The sequence below is a fragment of the Taudactylus pleione genome, unplaced genomic scaffold (assembly GCF_031769625.1).
Source record: "Taudactylus pleione unplaced genomic scaffold, aTauple2 ptg000205l, whole genome shotgun sequence".
In the NCBI taxonomy this organism is placed as follows: Eukaryota; Metazoa; Chordata; class Amphibia; order Anura; family Myobatrachidae; genus Taudactylus; species Taudactylus pleione.
This window is the reverse complement of record NW_028284607.1, coordinates 6,630,771-6,645,696: the sequence shown is the minus strand read 5'-3', so window position 1 is coordinate 6,645,696 and position 14,926 is coordinate 6,630,771. Positions and strand designations below refer to the sequence as shown.

Here is a 14,926-nt window from a genome sequence, read left to right as displayed (position 1 = left end):
GGTCCTTATGCTATGTAGGACCAAAGGTAACGCTTCTGGCCATCCTAGTCCAGTCTCTGCCATGATTTTACTTAACTTATTTTTAATAGTCCCGTTCATCCTCTCTACCTTGGCACTGGCTTGCGGTCGGTAGGGGGTGTGAAGTCGGCTATTAATACCCATCAGCTTACACATTTTGAAAAACATCACCTGTGAAATGGGTACCCCTATCACTCTCGATGATTTGTGGGATACCGTACCTGCATACAAATTCCTGAACTATTTTCTTGGCAGTAAACGCAGCAGTATTAGTGGCCGCTGGGTAGGCCTCAACCCAGCTAGAAAATACGTCTGTGCACACTAATACATACTTAAGGTTCCTGCAGGGTGGTAATTGGATGAAATCAATTTGTATCACCTGGAAAGGTTCATCAGTCGGTGGAATGTGGGACGGTTCGGTAGGGATCGCTTTCCCTCTGTTCTTTCTCAAGCAGGTCAGACAGGACATTGCTATCTTCTCTGCTTGTGAAGAAAAACCTGGTGCGCACCAGTACGCCCTCACCAACTTGCACATACCCTGTTTACCCAGATGAGTCAGACCGTGTGCTGCCTCAGCCAGGCTGGGGTAATATGCCTTAGGGGCTGCTGGCTTACCATGTCCGTCCCTCCAGAGCCCAGAGGACTCTTGCCCACATCCCTTGGACATCCAAATGGATTTTTCCTGAAAACATTTTTAACCCTGCTGCCCATTTTGCAGCTTCATCAGCTCTGTTGTTGCCCAGTGACACCGGGTCATCCTCACATGTGTGGGCTTTGCATTTAATTACTGCCACTCCTTTGGGCAGTTGGATTGCTTCTAAAAGATGTTTTGTGTGTCGGGAGTGTGCAACTGGTGTGCCTGCTGCTGTCATAAAATTTCTCAGACACCATAGAGCCCCAAAATCGTGCACCACCCCGAATGCGTACCTCGAGTCAGTGTAAATGTTAGCAGATTTGCCTGCTGCCAGTTCACATGCTCTAGTCAGTGCTACTAGAGGTTTAGCTTCTATGATGTCTGTGTCATTTACAACAGCATAACCTGTACATAATTCACCTGTGTCTGTTTGTCTATGACAACTCCCATCCATGTAAAAAGTTACATCCACATTCTCTAAAGGTGTGTCATGTATGTCAGGTCTAGCAGTAAAGGTCTGATTCAGATATGTCATACAATCGTGCGTATCATTATGTCTGCCGAACTCACCTCCCGCCAGCAACTCCTCTCCTTCCACCCTTTGTACATCATGTTGTACATATGGTAGGTATGTTACTGGATTCAGCGTATTGCAACGTTTAACAGTAATATTTGCAGGAGCGATTAGAGCTAGTTCCCATTTGGTGAACCTAGCCGAGGAGACGTGTCTGGTGTGAGCTGAGTTCAACAGAGCAGATACAGCATGGGGAGTGTAGACAATCATATCATGGCCCAATACTACGTCCTCACTTTTACTCACCAATAGAGCGGTAGCTGCTACACTTCTCAAACAGGTGGGGAGTGATCTTGCTACCGTGTCCAATTGGGCACTGTAGTATGCTACGGGCCTACTGGCATCACCATGTTTTTGTGTAAGGACACCTGCAGCACAACCATCGGCTTCCGTACAATACAAATCAAAAGGTTTTTCATAATCAGGTATTCCCAATGCAGGAGCTCTTGTCAGACTATCCTTAAGATTAAGGAGGGCCTGTTCTGATTCCTCTGTGTGTATGACACGATCGGGCTTTGAGGAAGAGACTAATTCCTGTAAAGGTAAGGCCAAAATAGAAAAACCTGGTATCCACATTCTACAGTATCCACACATTCCCGAGAAGGTACGAATTTGCTGTTGATTCTGTGGCAGTGTCATGTTTTGTATGGCCTGGATTCTATCTGTTGTAAGGTGTCGTAACCCCTGGGTTAGGCAGTGTCCCAAATATTTTACTCTGGATTGGCACGGCTGTAGTTTGTCCTTAGCCACCTTGTGTCCTGTTTGTGAGAGCTGAAGTAACAAAAGTTTAGTATCATTCAAACATGACATAAACGAGTCAGAACATAGCAATAAATCGTCCACATATTGAATTAGAACAGATCCATTGGCAGGTTGAAAAGATTGTAAACAGTCATGCAATGCCTGGGAGAAGATACTGGGGCTGTCTATGAAACCTTGGGGTAATCGTGTCCATGTGTATTGTAAACCTCTGTATGTAAATGCGAATAGATACTGACAGTCAGGATGGAGAGGCACAGAGAAGAAAGCAGAACAGAGGTCAATGACAGTGAAATGGGTTGCATTTGGTGGGATCTGCATCAAAATGACAGCTGGATTTGGCACTACAGGGAATTGGCTCTCTACTACCTTATTAACACCTCTAAGGTCTTGTACCAGCCTATAACCCCTCCCACCACTCTTCTTCACCGGAAAGATGGGGCTGTTGGCTACACTAGCTGTACGAACTAAAATTCCCTGTTGCAAAAATCGCTCAATTATTGGAAAAACCCCTAATTCTACCTCCTGCTTTAGTGGGTACTGGGGAATTTTTGGAGCTTGCCTTCCGCTTTTTAAATTTACCATTACTGGGCTTACGTTTGCCATTAATCCAGTGTCCTGTCCATCTTTAGTCCAAAGGGAATCTGGAATTAGGGACAACATTTCATCTACCTGTGATGGAGTTTCATTTAAAACTGTAGAGTGATACATTATGCTTTTAGGAGTGTCTAACATATCCTGCACCTCGTATACCATTCTCTCTGGGATATCTAAAAATACACCATCAGGGGTGCAATATAGAACACATCCCATCTTACATAACAAGTCTCTGCCCAGTAGGTTAGTAGGAGCCGCAGCAGCCAGGAGAAAAGAATGCCTGGTATGCAACAGCCCAATAGTAACCTCTGTGGACTTTGTTAAAGGATAATGTTCCACTTTACCTGTTACACCCATTGTTGGTACTGTCTCGTTGGTCACCTGCAAATTAACGGGAGATTTTATCACTGACCTGGTCGCCCCTGTGTCTACAAGAAAAGGATATTCATTACCAGCTACATCAACCATCATGACCGGTTCTTCCCTAGAACTTCCCGTTAACCTGACCATCTGTAGACTACAGGTATGACCTGACCCCTAGCGTTGGCTACCATTCTCCAATAAAGCATTTACGGCTACAATTGGAGCTGGTGCCTGCTGAACATTTGCTGGCCTCTGTGCATATCCCTTATGGGGATATCTAGGTCTTCCCTGATGTGGGATCCCTACTCCTTTTACTGTACAGTTTCTACTTAAGTGTCCTGTTTGTTTACAGTTAAAACATGTTCGTGTTTCGGGTGAAGACGTGGTGTTGTGAGGTTTGCACAGAGGGTAAAGGTGGTGGATATGGGTAAGGATAGGGAGGGTAAGGGTATTGTGGGGGTAAGAAGTTGGTGGATAGCCTGGGACCTGTGGTTGCATCAGGTTAGTGGGATAGAGTTGTGTTTGTTGTTGAGTGGGGTTAGTGAGAGCACATACTTGTTCAGACGTGAGTGTGTGTACAAGTGTGTCTGTTGGCTGTGATGTTACCATCATTCCCTCCAGAGCTTGTATACTGACAGCCATTAGTTTTTCGCTCTGGGCTTCTCTCTTTTTGGAGATGTTTTTATCATGTTCAATGGCGGTTTCTATGAGGGTATCTATTGTGAGTCCCCGCCAGCCAGGCTGTGAGGTCTGAACCCGAGTTTTTAAAATCTCTTTCAGACCGTCCACAAGTACCGTAACTATCATCCCCCTGTGGTGAGTGCTATCTTTAATATCCTCTATCCCAGTGTACTGGGTGATAGCTTCCAGAGCCCGATCGCAATAATCTTCTGCAGTCTCACTCTCTTTCTGCTTAATGGTGAAAATTTTGTTCCAGTTAACTACTACTGGAAAATATATACCCAATTGAGTTACAATGCGGGAAATGTTACCTTGGTTTACTTGGTCTGTTAAGGGAATGTCACCATCCAATACACAATCCGTGATAAATTTTGTCACGTCGGTATTGCGTGGCAGACAGGCCCTTAACACCACACGCCAATCTTTATTAGTGGGTTCATGTGAACTACCCAAATTTCTCAAAAATCTTTGACATTTGGCTAATTCCTTTTTGGGATCGGGGAAATCATTTATGATGGAATTTAGTTCTGCTCTTGTCCAAGGACAATGCATTACTACTTCCCTCGTGGGCACTATACCGTTTGCGTCTGCATTTCCATTTCGAACAGTTATTGTCCGAATGGGATGCAGACCGGTAGCGCTGCTACTTTTGACCTGATTACCTGGCTGGGGGTTTAGTCTGCTGCTGCTGCGTATGGTATGAACAACTTCCTCTACGGGTGCAGAGGACACTAACACTTCCCTTGCTGTTTCCGATGGAGATGGCGGCACCACTCGTGATTGTGGTTATGCAGCATCTATCATCTGCACAGCATGGTAAATGGCAGACATTACAATAGGCTCATCATCCGCGTCATAAACATTTTCTTTATAGTTGCTTAAGAGGGGGTGCAAGTTGCTTGTTACATTTTTATGGGTATTTTTGGTAACTGTACTTGCACCTCCATCCACATAAGGTGGGGGAGGTGAGCGTGAACTGCTGGCAATACTCTCCACGACGCTGCCTTGCCGCACGTGCGCGCCATTTTGCGGCACATCCGTATTGCAATTCAGCGTCGCGGATGTATTGTTTGGCAATGTGCTCACGATGCTAGTTTGCGTCGTTTGCACATTTTTAAGCCATGCATCCCCTTCATGCTGCCACAGTTTTAAACATTCAAAATATTTAACCTTTTTCTCTCGGGAGCGCATCAAACTGATGTGATCCCGGACGTTGCCTAACACATTTTTATCAAAACTACCAATTCTGGGAAACGGTCTAACACTCTTCCTCGTCATATTAAACCATAAATCACAATACCTTATTGCATAAGTACCGTACTTGGTATGCATGATACGACGGGCCGATCCGATTGGCGCCTCCATTAGTGCACATCATTGCCTAACATCTCTACTGTTTGCGTGGCTCCCATTCTGAGACAACTCCTACGCTTTTCAATAAAGATTTAAACCGGTGAAAGACAATCAAGATACTTTCACTTACCTGTGGACGATTTAAGTCGGCGGCGCCCACACACCTGGATAAGATTTGAAAAAGGCAACTTCAACACCTGGATAAGATTTGAAAAAGGCAACTTCCACACCCGGATAAGATTTAGTAAGGCAACTTCCACACGTATGAGAGTTTATATGTCGGCTACTCTCACGCACCTCTCTACAACAAAGACAACATGTACACCTGCTACTGTGTATAGAACGGTAAAGCTGCTTACCGAGCAGCTAGACTAACCCTTGCACCTAGCATTTAAGGATCATACGATACCCTTAACTTTGCTCAACAAATATTCACTGTTACACACTTTTTTCCTGCGCAGAAAAATACACGTTAACCCAGATATTGGTAATAGAAAAAAAATGTAAACCTCAATGGCTTTGTTCAAACACGTGGCAGCACAACCGGAAGTACGTATACGTTATTGTGCGACCAGTCGCATACACAATAATGCGACTTCCACACAACCGTATAATGGCTTTTTAACTGTGTACACAAAAGTGCGTCTTTTGCTATGCGCAAACCTGCGACTTAGATGCGTACTCAGTACTGCGACACTCCTTTAAACGTAAGGTTCTATCAACAGAAGAAAACCAACTTTTTCCTCTCTTGTCCCTGGATTCTACTCAGCTTCCTTGATTCACATGGAGATGGATAGCGATCTTTCAGCACAAAGCGGTTGCAGGCAAACCCTGCATGTGGCCACTCCACCCTTTGCTGAAATATCGATAGACGTATGTACCGTGTGAGCAGGTAAGTGACTTCACTACGAGCCCCCAACTAACGATACTGGATCAGAACCTCTATACACACCTTCCTATACCGTCTAATATCCTACCTATACCTTCTAAGGATGACGCTAATTTGCGTATGCAGTCATACCGTAAATAAAGACTTGGACGTGGAATTTGTGGTTCCAAAGCACAAGTGTTATTCAGGTAAAAGTTCAGACAGTTGCACGCAATTGATCTAGACACAATTTAGGCGCAAAAGGAAATTATACAGACCCAAGTACAGTATACATACGCAGCGCTTCCGGACCCGGAGATAGGTATCAGCAAGAGACCCCTAGTCATACAGCATTCAGCACGAAGACTAAGAACCAGCGTTCGAGCACACATATTTATACCCCCCCAGAATAAACAGGACAATAGGGAAGTTTGTTGCTGATGTCATTGGTTCCCAGGAGAGAAGCATCTGTTACAGCACATTTTGTTCATGAAATATACATTTTGTTGCTTGTAGGCTCTGCGATCCATAACTTAAGTTTGCATGATGCGACCTCCCCACCGATAACACCGGAATACTGTAAAAAGAATACGCATCAGTACAAAACCAAACACGACTTGTTTAGCATGTATAATACCTTAGTTATCAAATACCTTTATTTCTCAGCATTTAAACTAATTGAACCAACTTAAATCATACACTTTAAAGCTTATTGAACCTTATGTGTGAATATGTAATGTGTGGGTATTCAGGGTTTGATATAAGGACGCTAGTTAACTTGGGGCAGATGCGTGCGCATAAAGCTAATAAAACAGCGGTTTCATACAAAGTCCTATGCATTCGCTAATATGCGACTAGTTAACAGCGCTATTGTATGGCATCTTGCGGCCAGTCGCAAGATGGCGTCGCCGCGATTACATTTTAAACTGAACTTGTCTCAGCCAATTATTCAGTTTCGACAGGCCATATCGGACGTCATGTCGGCAGCATCGTCCAGTGTGTACACTCAAAGTCACTGCATGCAAGTCCGGCGGGCGACATCATCAGCGAGGGCTATGCTGCCGAATGCAGCATGCAGGGGCGCTGAGAGGGTGGTGGGGGAGCAGATACTAATTACCCGGGCTTGCTGGAGGGGCCCGGCGCCGCCCCCCCATCTTACATCAAAGCAGCTCAGCACATACTGCTGTGTTTAGGCATCAAGGGGGGAGACTTAGCTTTAGGCACTAACGGTGGGGGTTAGGGTGCGGGGTGGGGAGGGTGAGGATTAGGCTACAAAAAGGGAGAGTTAGGGTCCGAAGGGGGAGGGTAAGTGTACTTACCCGACCCCTGTCGGGATACCAACCATCGGGATATCACTGTCGATATTCTGACAGGAAGCATCCCAACATCCGGCATTACATACAGATTCCCTTCAGTCTGCAGTTCCCACACTGCAGAGTATCACTCCAGCCTACTGACTATGGCCCTCATTCAGAGCCGTACGCTCTGAGCAGAGCGCACGCTCTGCATGAGGGCCGGGCTCCATTTTCATGGAGCGTCCTCCTGGACGCTCGTATAGCTGTGGGTCATCACCCACAGGCTATACGAGCGTGCATTTTGATGGCCGCGATGGTCGTGACCATCGCGACCATCGAAATTGCGAGCCGGAGCCTGCGGTTTAGGTTTTCAACCGCAAGCTCCGGAGTGATTTTGGCTCTATCAGAGCCAAAATCACTCCACTGACATCACTAGTGATGTCAGTGGGCCGGCTTCTGACGGGAGGCGTTCCCGTGGGAACACCCCCGTCAGGGAGGCACGCCCCCGGCACCCCCACCAAAGGGGGCGTGCTGTCAATCAACATTGACAGCACGCCCCCTTTGATCGGACACAACGAGCGAAGGAAAGTCCTTCGCTCGTCGTGTCTGGCGCATGCGCACGACGGAGCTCCCTCCGTCGTGCGCATGCTCAGTGCAGACCATCGACCCACTTGCGAGCGGACAGCCGCTCGCGAGTGGGTCTGAATCAGGCCCTATATCTTCTATCCCTAGTCACACTATGTGATTACCTATAGTCGGCACTTCTGCATCCAGCAATCCCGATTCCTATTTGCCCTGTGCTAGAGCTCTCCTGTGATGCGCAGCCTTTCATTCACCAGTGCACCCCTGCCTGCATTCCCTGAACACCTGCTGGAAGCCTTGTTCTGTTGTCTATGTGATACAGCATATTTATATACATCTTGGAAACTACTTACACTCATTCAATCTGCGCACTTACCGGTTCTCTGTGCACAGTCTCCAACTATATTGCTGCAAACAGCTGCCCTCATCTGCTAAACCAGTGCAACTTCCAAAATAGCTTTACAGTGTACTGCAGTGATTCCCAACCTCGGTCCTCAAGGCACACTAACAGTCCTGGTTTTGGTGATATCCATGCTAAAGCACAGATGGTTTAATCAAAATAACTGAGGTGTTAATTATGTTGCCTGTATGGCTGTCCTTAAAACCTGGACTATTAGTGTGCCTTGAGGACCGTGGTTGGGAACCCCTGGTGTACTGTATCGTTACTTCAACTAAAACTCCAATTTGGCTGAATTCCTCTCAGCACCTGTGCTGTATACAGACATCCAGCTTCCAATACAGACCCAACTTGCAGAGGGCGCATGTCATAGAGTATATTTTGTTCCTTTGGACTATTATACAGTTATTAAAGCACCACTCACCTTCAAGTGTTCCAGCTACAACTCATCTGTCACAACACCTTAATGTTTGTCATCTCACCTGCTCAATCCAGGTCCCTGACAATTATTCCAGTTGCAGTCTATCCAGCACCACCGGTCCCAGCCCGGCTTCAGTGTTAAGCATTACCGGTCCCAGCACGGTTTCGGAGTTACACATTGCTGGTCCCAGCTCGGTCTCAAAGTGGATTCCAGCCCAGCGACACTAGCCGGTTCCACCTCGGCCATTATTCAAGTCACAGTCCAGATACTACTACCAATTCCAGCCCACTAGCTATTCTGGTTCCAGTCCGGCCCAGCCTACATACTCCAGCTGCAGTCCTAGTCCTGTGCCCATGACAATTTCAGGAATCAGACACCTGTTAGTTTGAATCTACATGGACCATTGGGATAGTTTTCCCATTATCTGCAAAAAAACACAAAACACACTCACGCGCATTTATGATGATGATACATTCCTCCCAATTTAGCTAAGTCAACATGCTAGTTTATATGTGATTTCCTGTTTCAGCATACCTCCCGACATTGTAATACTCTGCAGCAGGACTCTTCACATGCACCTGGTGTGTTACGTCCCTGTTTCTCGTCACTTTGTTGGTGAGCCCAGCACTCTGGTAGCTGCTGGGCTGCCTCTTCTGGCACTAAATGGATGCAGGTGACATTGTTCTCTCCCCGCTCAACTCCACCCGTCTCATCAGGACACTGCAGCCTGTGTGCTGGACGACAGTACAGTGCCCAAAAAGCGGGACTGTTCAGCCAAAATCGGGGTGGTTGGGGTGTTTTGATTTCAGCGTTACAAAAACACCCTGCTTCCACACTGCACTACAATAAAATAATATACACCAGGTGCGCTGAGCCGATAATAGAAATAAATTCATACAATAGTTTTATTTCTACCCATTTTTCATTTGGGTTAAGGTGGATTCTGCCACACTGTCAAAGAACTTTACACTTTTATAACTGTAACCAACTGAATCCATTGTGTGCAATTGGCATTTAAGCTTTGTAACATTAAAGAGTCAACTGCATTGTTCTTTAAAGATTTTGTTATTGGACATTTCAAATGTGGTTATATCCTCCTAGGTGTTTAGTTGGAGACCCAGATGGCCGCAGCTATGGAGATGTTGCATTTCTGGAGCATCACTCACTAGAAGATAACATTGCAAGTAAGTAGCTGCTTTCTTGAATCATGAAGTCAATTTTCAGCATGGTGTGACCTTGAAGTACAATGCAGATCCTGTAATCCACTCATTTTCCTTTCTATACATAATTTGGGCTATTATTCTTCTGCTATTTTCATACCTCAGTTAACACAACCCGTATGTTACTTTTTAGATCTGGAGAGCTCTGGTTGGGCTCATGGTTTTAGCACTTCAGATTTTGAGCTCTTGTGTCCAAATGGTGAAAGACTCCCACTAACAGACTGGAGTCACTGTAACTTGGGTGTCATCCCGCCTAATGTAGTGATGACTCGTCCTGTAATTGCAGCAAAAATCTACGACTTCTTAATGAAATCTCAGGTAAGAAAGGACCGTGAGGATGCAGTAATGAATAACATAAGGTGCAGGGTCAGGCTGGACATATATATTTTCCCTTATACACCTCAATATTGTAAACAAACAAACTGATTGGAGTTTTTTTTATGCCAGTGGTGTCATAAGAAACTTCTCAGACTGAGTAAGGGAAGTTTAGGAGATGGCCTACATAGGATAGATGAAACCTTTAACAGAGTTATAAAGGAAATCCTATACAGATTTTCTAGATTTTGGACTTGCCTTATGTAGCAGAAGCAAACAACACAATGGAAGTGTGTGGTGAATGCTGACACTAATGTACATTGTGTACTTTTCATAGGAATATCTCAGACAAAATGATGACTCCTCATTTCAGCTTTTCAAGTCATTCAAAGTCTATGGAGAGGGTGATCTGCTCTTTAAGGATTCAACATCTTGCCTCATTCCAGTTGGTCATAACGGGCTTCAAGATATACTAGGCGAAAGTTTCATGGCGCTTGCAGACTCTGTGTTTGACTGCACAAATGCAGGTACTTTATATCCTGGTACTTTTGATACTGTATCACTAAACTATAGGGAGCATATACAGGGACAGTCTCCACTTTACAGCAGGGCAATTAGCCTTTTCCATACTTTTGATTGGATGTTTATTGCACCTTCCATTTACATTACTGTGGAAAGTTTTAGGTGCACTTTGATGGTGAAAAATGATGATTATCCAATCAGATGCAAAATATACAGTAAATGAGTAGAGGGTGGTACCAAAGTGATGTTTTTACTGCTTACTCCGTGCTCATTTTCAGGAGTGCACCGATACCCAGCTTGCATTTTTAGGGTATATAATATCAGGAATGGGACTCAAAATGGATTCAGAGAAGTTGACAATTGGCCACAGTCTCATGGGGTAAAAGTTACCAAATGGTTCCTGGACTTTGCAAATTATTATTATAGCCAATTCATTAAGAACTACTGTATTCCATTCTAATAGGTTCAATTAGTGCCATTATCTGTCTGTCAAAAGCCAAAATTGGTCACCCATTTTCACATTAATTAGGGCACAGGTTCTCAAACTCGGTCCTCAGGACCCCAAACAGTGCATGTTTTCCAGGTCTCCTCACAGAATCACAGGTGAAATAATTAGCTCCATCTGTGGATCTTTTAAAATGTGTCAGTGAGTAATGATTACACCTGTGCACCTGCTCGGTGACCTGCAAAACGTGACCTGTGTGGGGTCCTTAGGACCGAGTTTGAGAACCTCTGAATTAGGATATTGTGATTCTGGCATTAGATGGACATAGGTCTACAGAAGAATAGGGCTTACTTTATTCATAGGATGTAGTTATAACTTTGAGGAGTTACTTTTAAAAAGACAGGTGATGTCCTCTACTATACTTCAAAAAGGGCCTGACTGGCCTCCAAGCAGTCCATTGCTAAATGGATTACTTCCACCATTCTTCAGGTCCTGACTGATAAGTATGTGATGGAATGGTTTTGTAATACCAGCAGTCGGGATGCCTCCTGTCAACATAATGATGGTCGGTATCCCAACAGGGGTCGGGTAAGTATACCCCCTTTTCCCCCTAACCCTCCCTTCTTGTAGCCTAACCCTCCCCACATGGCACCCTAACCCTCCCTGTTAGTGCCTAAACCTAAGTCTCCTCCCTTCGTGCCTAAACCTAACCCTCCCACCTTAGTGCCTAACGCTAATCCCACTACCCCAGTGGTGCCTAACCCTACCCCCCTAAGGTTGCCTATCCCTAACCTCCCCCCCCCAAAAAGAAACCTAACGCTTGCCCCGCTATGCTGCCTAAACCTAACCCTCCCCCCCTCCCTGCGGCTAACATCTAAGATGCCCCCCGACTTACCTCGTTCGGGCTGGCGTCTGTCTGTATTCCAGCGTCAGTATTAAGATAGGCGACGGTATTTCGACCCTATCTTAAGTCCCGTGTTGGGCTTTCACCATGGAGATTCAGGCCGGCGGCATGCGGTCCGCCGTGAAACCGCATGTGTTCCAGGCTGGTCTGACCCCGGTCTGATGCACTTCCCATTTGCGGAGTTGCACATTCAGGGTCATGCCTAAATGATTTAAAGTCTTTATAGTTCTTTAGTGAGTCACATGTACATATTTATGATGTTTTGTGTATTGTTACTTTATGCTACAAAGATTCCATGTTTGATGTATGTTTATATTGTGTTTCACAGTAGAATAAACTTATACTTCTCTGCTTATTTTTAGTGCGACTTTACTGTTTTTTTTTATTGTTTAGGGGTGTGGTTTTGTTAATTGGTGATGGTATATAGATTATATATTCAATGATATCTTGACAAAGGTCCATGCTAGGAACAAAACGTTGATGTGGAGTTATATCATAGCGCTTGCAAAATAAAACTACTTAATACTTCCAAATCTGGTGAGCTCATCCCATATTTACAATTTTGTTCTGGAATCTTTTTAAATATCAGTAAGAGATAGGGAGCTTGGCAAAAAGTTATAGCAGTATGGTGTCCAGCCAAATATACTGTAAGTCTGTCAAACAGCACACCAAACATATATGCAAAAAAGGTTATAAAATTGTAAAAAAAAAAATGTTTTGCATACATCTATGGTGTTATGGTTACCAAAATTGAAAAATTACATATCTTAAATGTCACATAGTAGCTTATTTGACTTATACGGTCTACATATAGTATTTTGAAAAGTACAACTTTCCTAAACTAAAAACAAGTTCTATCTGCTTTTGTTTTTTCTGTTTTCTTAAACCTAACCCTGTATTCATCCATTTATTTTATTTTCAGGTATCTTAGATTTCTGCAATTCTGACATCTGTGCAGAGACAAGCAATTAATTTGCATATCCAAGCAATCCAACAAAGGAAACAAGTCATCTGGTGTCTGACATCTTTTGTGAGGTTTTCCCTGCCTTTTGCTGGGTACACACTGGCCGACATATATACCATTCAATTGAACGGCTGATATATCGTGTGTGTGCATCGGCCAGTGTGTACAGACGGTATGCCTGTGAACGACAACGTTCACACACATCGTGTCAGCTGTGCAGCACAGCCGATGTCAGATATATCTGCATATCTTGCTGTGTGTATGGGCGGTCAGCAGACCCCACCTGATGGCAGTTCAGTGTGTATGAACAACCATCATCTGCAGATATATCTGCTGATCAGTCGATCTGCAGATTTATTGTTCAGGTGTATACCCAGATTTAGTCTCTTCCAATCGTTATTTGCACGTTTATGAAGATTTATGTTAAGTGGTGAATTAAAACTACCATGGGCTCTGGGCTGCGCTCAAGTCATGGCCTCCACTTCAGAATTCAGTCATACCTGATATTACCAAAGTAATTGCAATACACAATGAAATCATCACTGCAAGTTTAGTAGGAAATACTTCTAACCCTTCCCACGAAGCACACTATAGGAGCAATTTACTAAACTTCCGCTTTTCAAATGCATTGATTTTCAGTGTTTTTGCTGGCGTGATTTACAACAGCAATACTGTAAATTGCAAAAGACACTTGGATTTGCACTGAACAGTATTAATAGTAAATTTTGCATGCAAAACATACGTACTGTACGCGGCAGCTTTTCAAAACATTTAGTAAATAAACCTCTATATCTCTTATGAAGTTGAATAGGAAATATTTTGATTCCATTACTGCTATGTGATTCCTATCAAAGTGCTCCTATTTTAATCCACAACCTCACATAATCATTTCACTGTTGTAATAGTTGACAACCACTTTATAATGCACTTTTACTTTGTTATTATTACACTGCTTCTAATTGATTTAAAATGTATCGCTCACAACGGTAAACCAGATTAAAACTGCAGTTGATTTAATTGTATCGGATGTACTGATGTGGCATTATGAATAAAATTATTTAATACATTTTAGCTTTTTGACCCATTGATGTATTTGTTTTTTATTATGACAGTTTAGGTGACCTACAAATAGCATTGTTTTTTAAATCCAAAATAATGTTTTAAGTTATAACATGAAGGAAAACATGTTAATTTGGAGATACGTTGAGAAGCAAATATTTTGTTTCTAAGTCCATTTTGTTTTGTTATAGTATTGCTAGTTTTTACTTTTTTTTGTGCTTCCTAAAACTATTTTAAATATGAAACCTGTCCCATTCAATGCTGCTTATGAAAGATGTTAACTACTCCATTTTGAAAGTGTTCCTCCAAATAAAGATTTGAGGTGTTTATTGTATCCCTTGGATCTGCTTGCACTGTGGCGATTACCATGGCAGGAAGTATGGTATGAAGGGCCAGTCACTGGGTCTAGAAGGTTTGTAGTGAAGGGTGGTGTAGTGATAGAATTGAAGATTATATCCCCAACCCATGATTCCCCTCACCCAGGTTTCTAAAGTAGAATTTTACCACTAATACTAGCAGGGAAACATATGGGCTTCCATCACAGCTGCTGCTGGGTGTACTTAAACCTCCTCTAATATCATTTGAACGCTTGGTTGCCAGATAGAGGTAGAGGTCTGCTATCTTGACACCTGAGTCTTTTGCCTGGCAGCCTCAGGAAAATGTAAAGAGAGGAAGGAACTATTCCTGCCCATCATCTAGTTAAAGATCTTCTCTAAACTCCAGACCATTAAAGACATCAACGTAAACAATACTGCAGACTTTTCTTAGACCCTTAAGCCACCTCCCAAAGCTTGAGCCAGCATTTCAGCCAGAAGAAAACAATGAAGTTAGAATTCTATCACCAATAAGACAGACATCCAAACTCACGGCGCCCTCCAAAATATTAAGGCATTTTTCGGCTATGATTCCTGAACCTCACAAATTCAGATCTAGGCCTCTCTGACTGCAAACAGTT

At 43.7% G+C, this 14,926-nt stretch overlaps 1 protein-coding gene across 1 annotated transcript in view; it reads left to right on the top strand.

Annotated features, from left to right (window-relative positions):
• LOC148518010 (serotransferrin-1-like) overlaps nt 1–13,983 on the top strand; it is a 99,653-nt gene extending 85,670 nt beyond the window's left edge. Inside the window, exons 14-17 of the mRNA XM_088477973.1 lie at nt 9,644–9,726; nt 9,896–10,080; nt 10,415–10,604; nt 12,871–13,983. Of these exons, the coding sequence (XP_088334099.1) occupies nt 9,644–9,726; nt 9,896–10,080; nt 10,415–10,604; nt 12,871–12,920 (508 nt within the window). The 3' untranslated portion in view covers nt 12,921–13,983. The remainder of the gene's footprint in view (nt 1–9,643; nt 9,727–9,895; nt 10,081–10,414; nt 10,605–12,870) is intronic.
• Nucleotides 13,984–14,926: the final 943 nt, after the last annotated feature.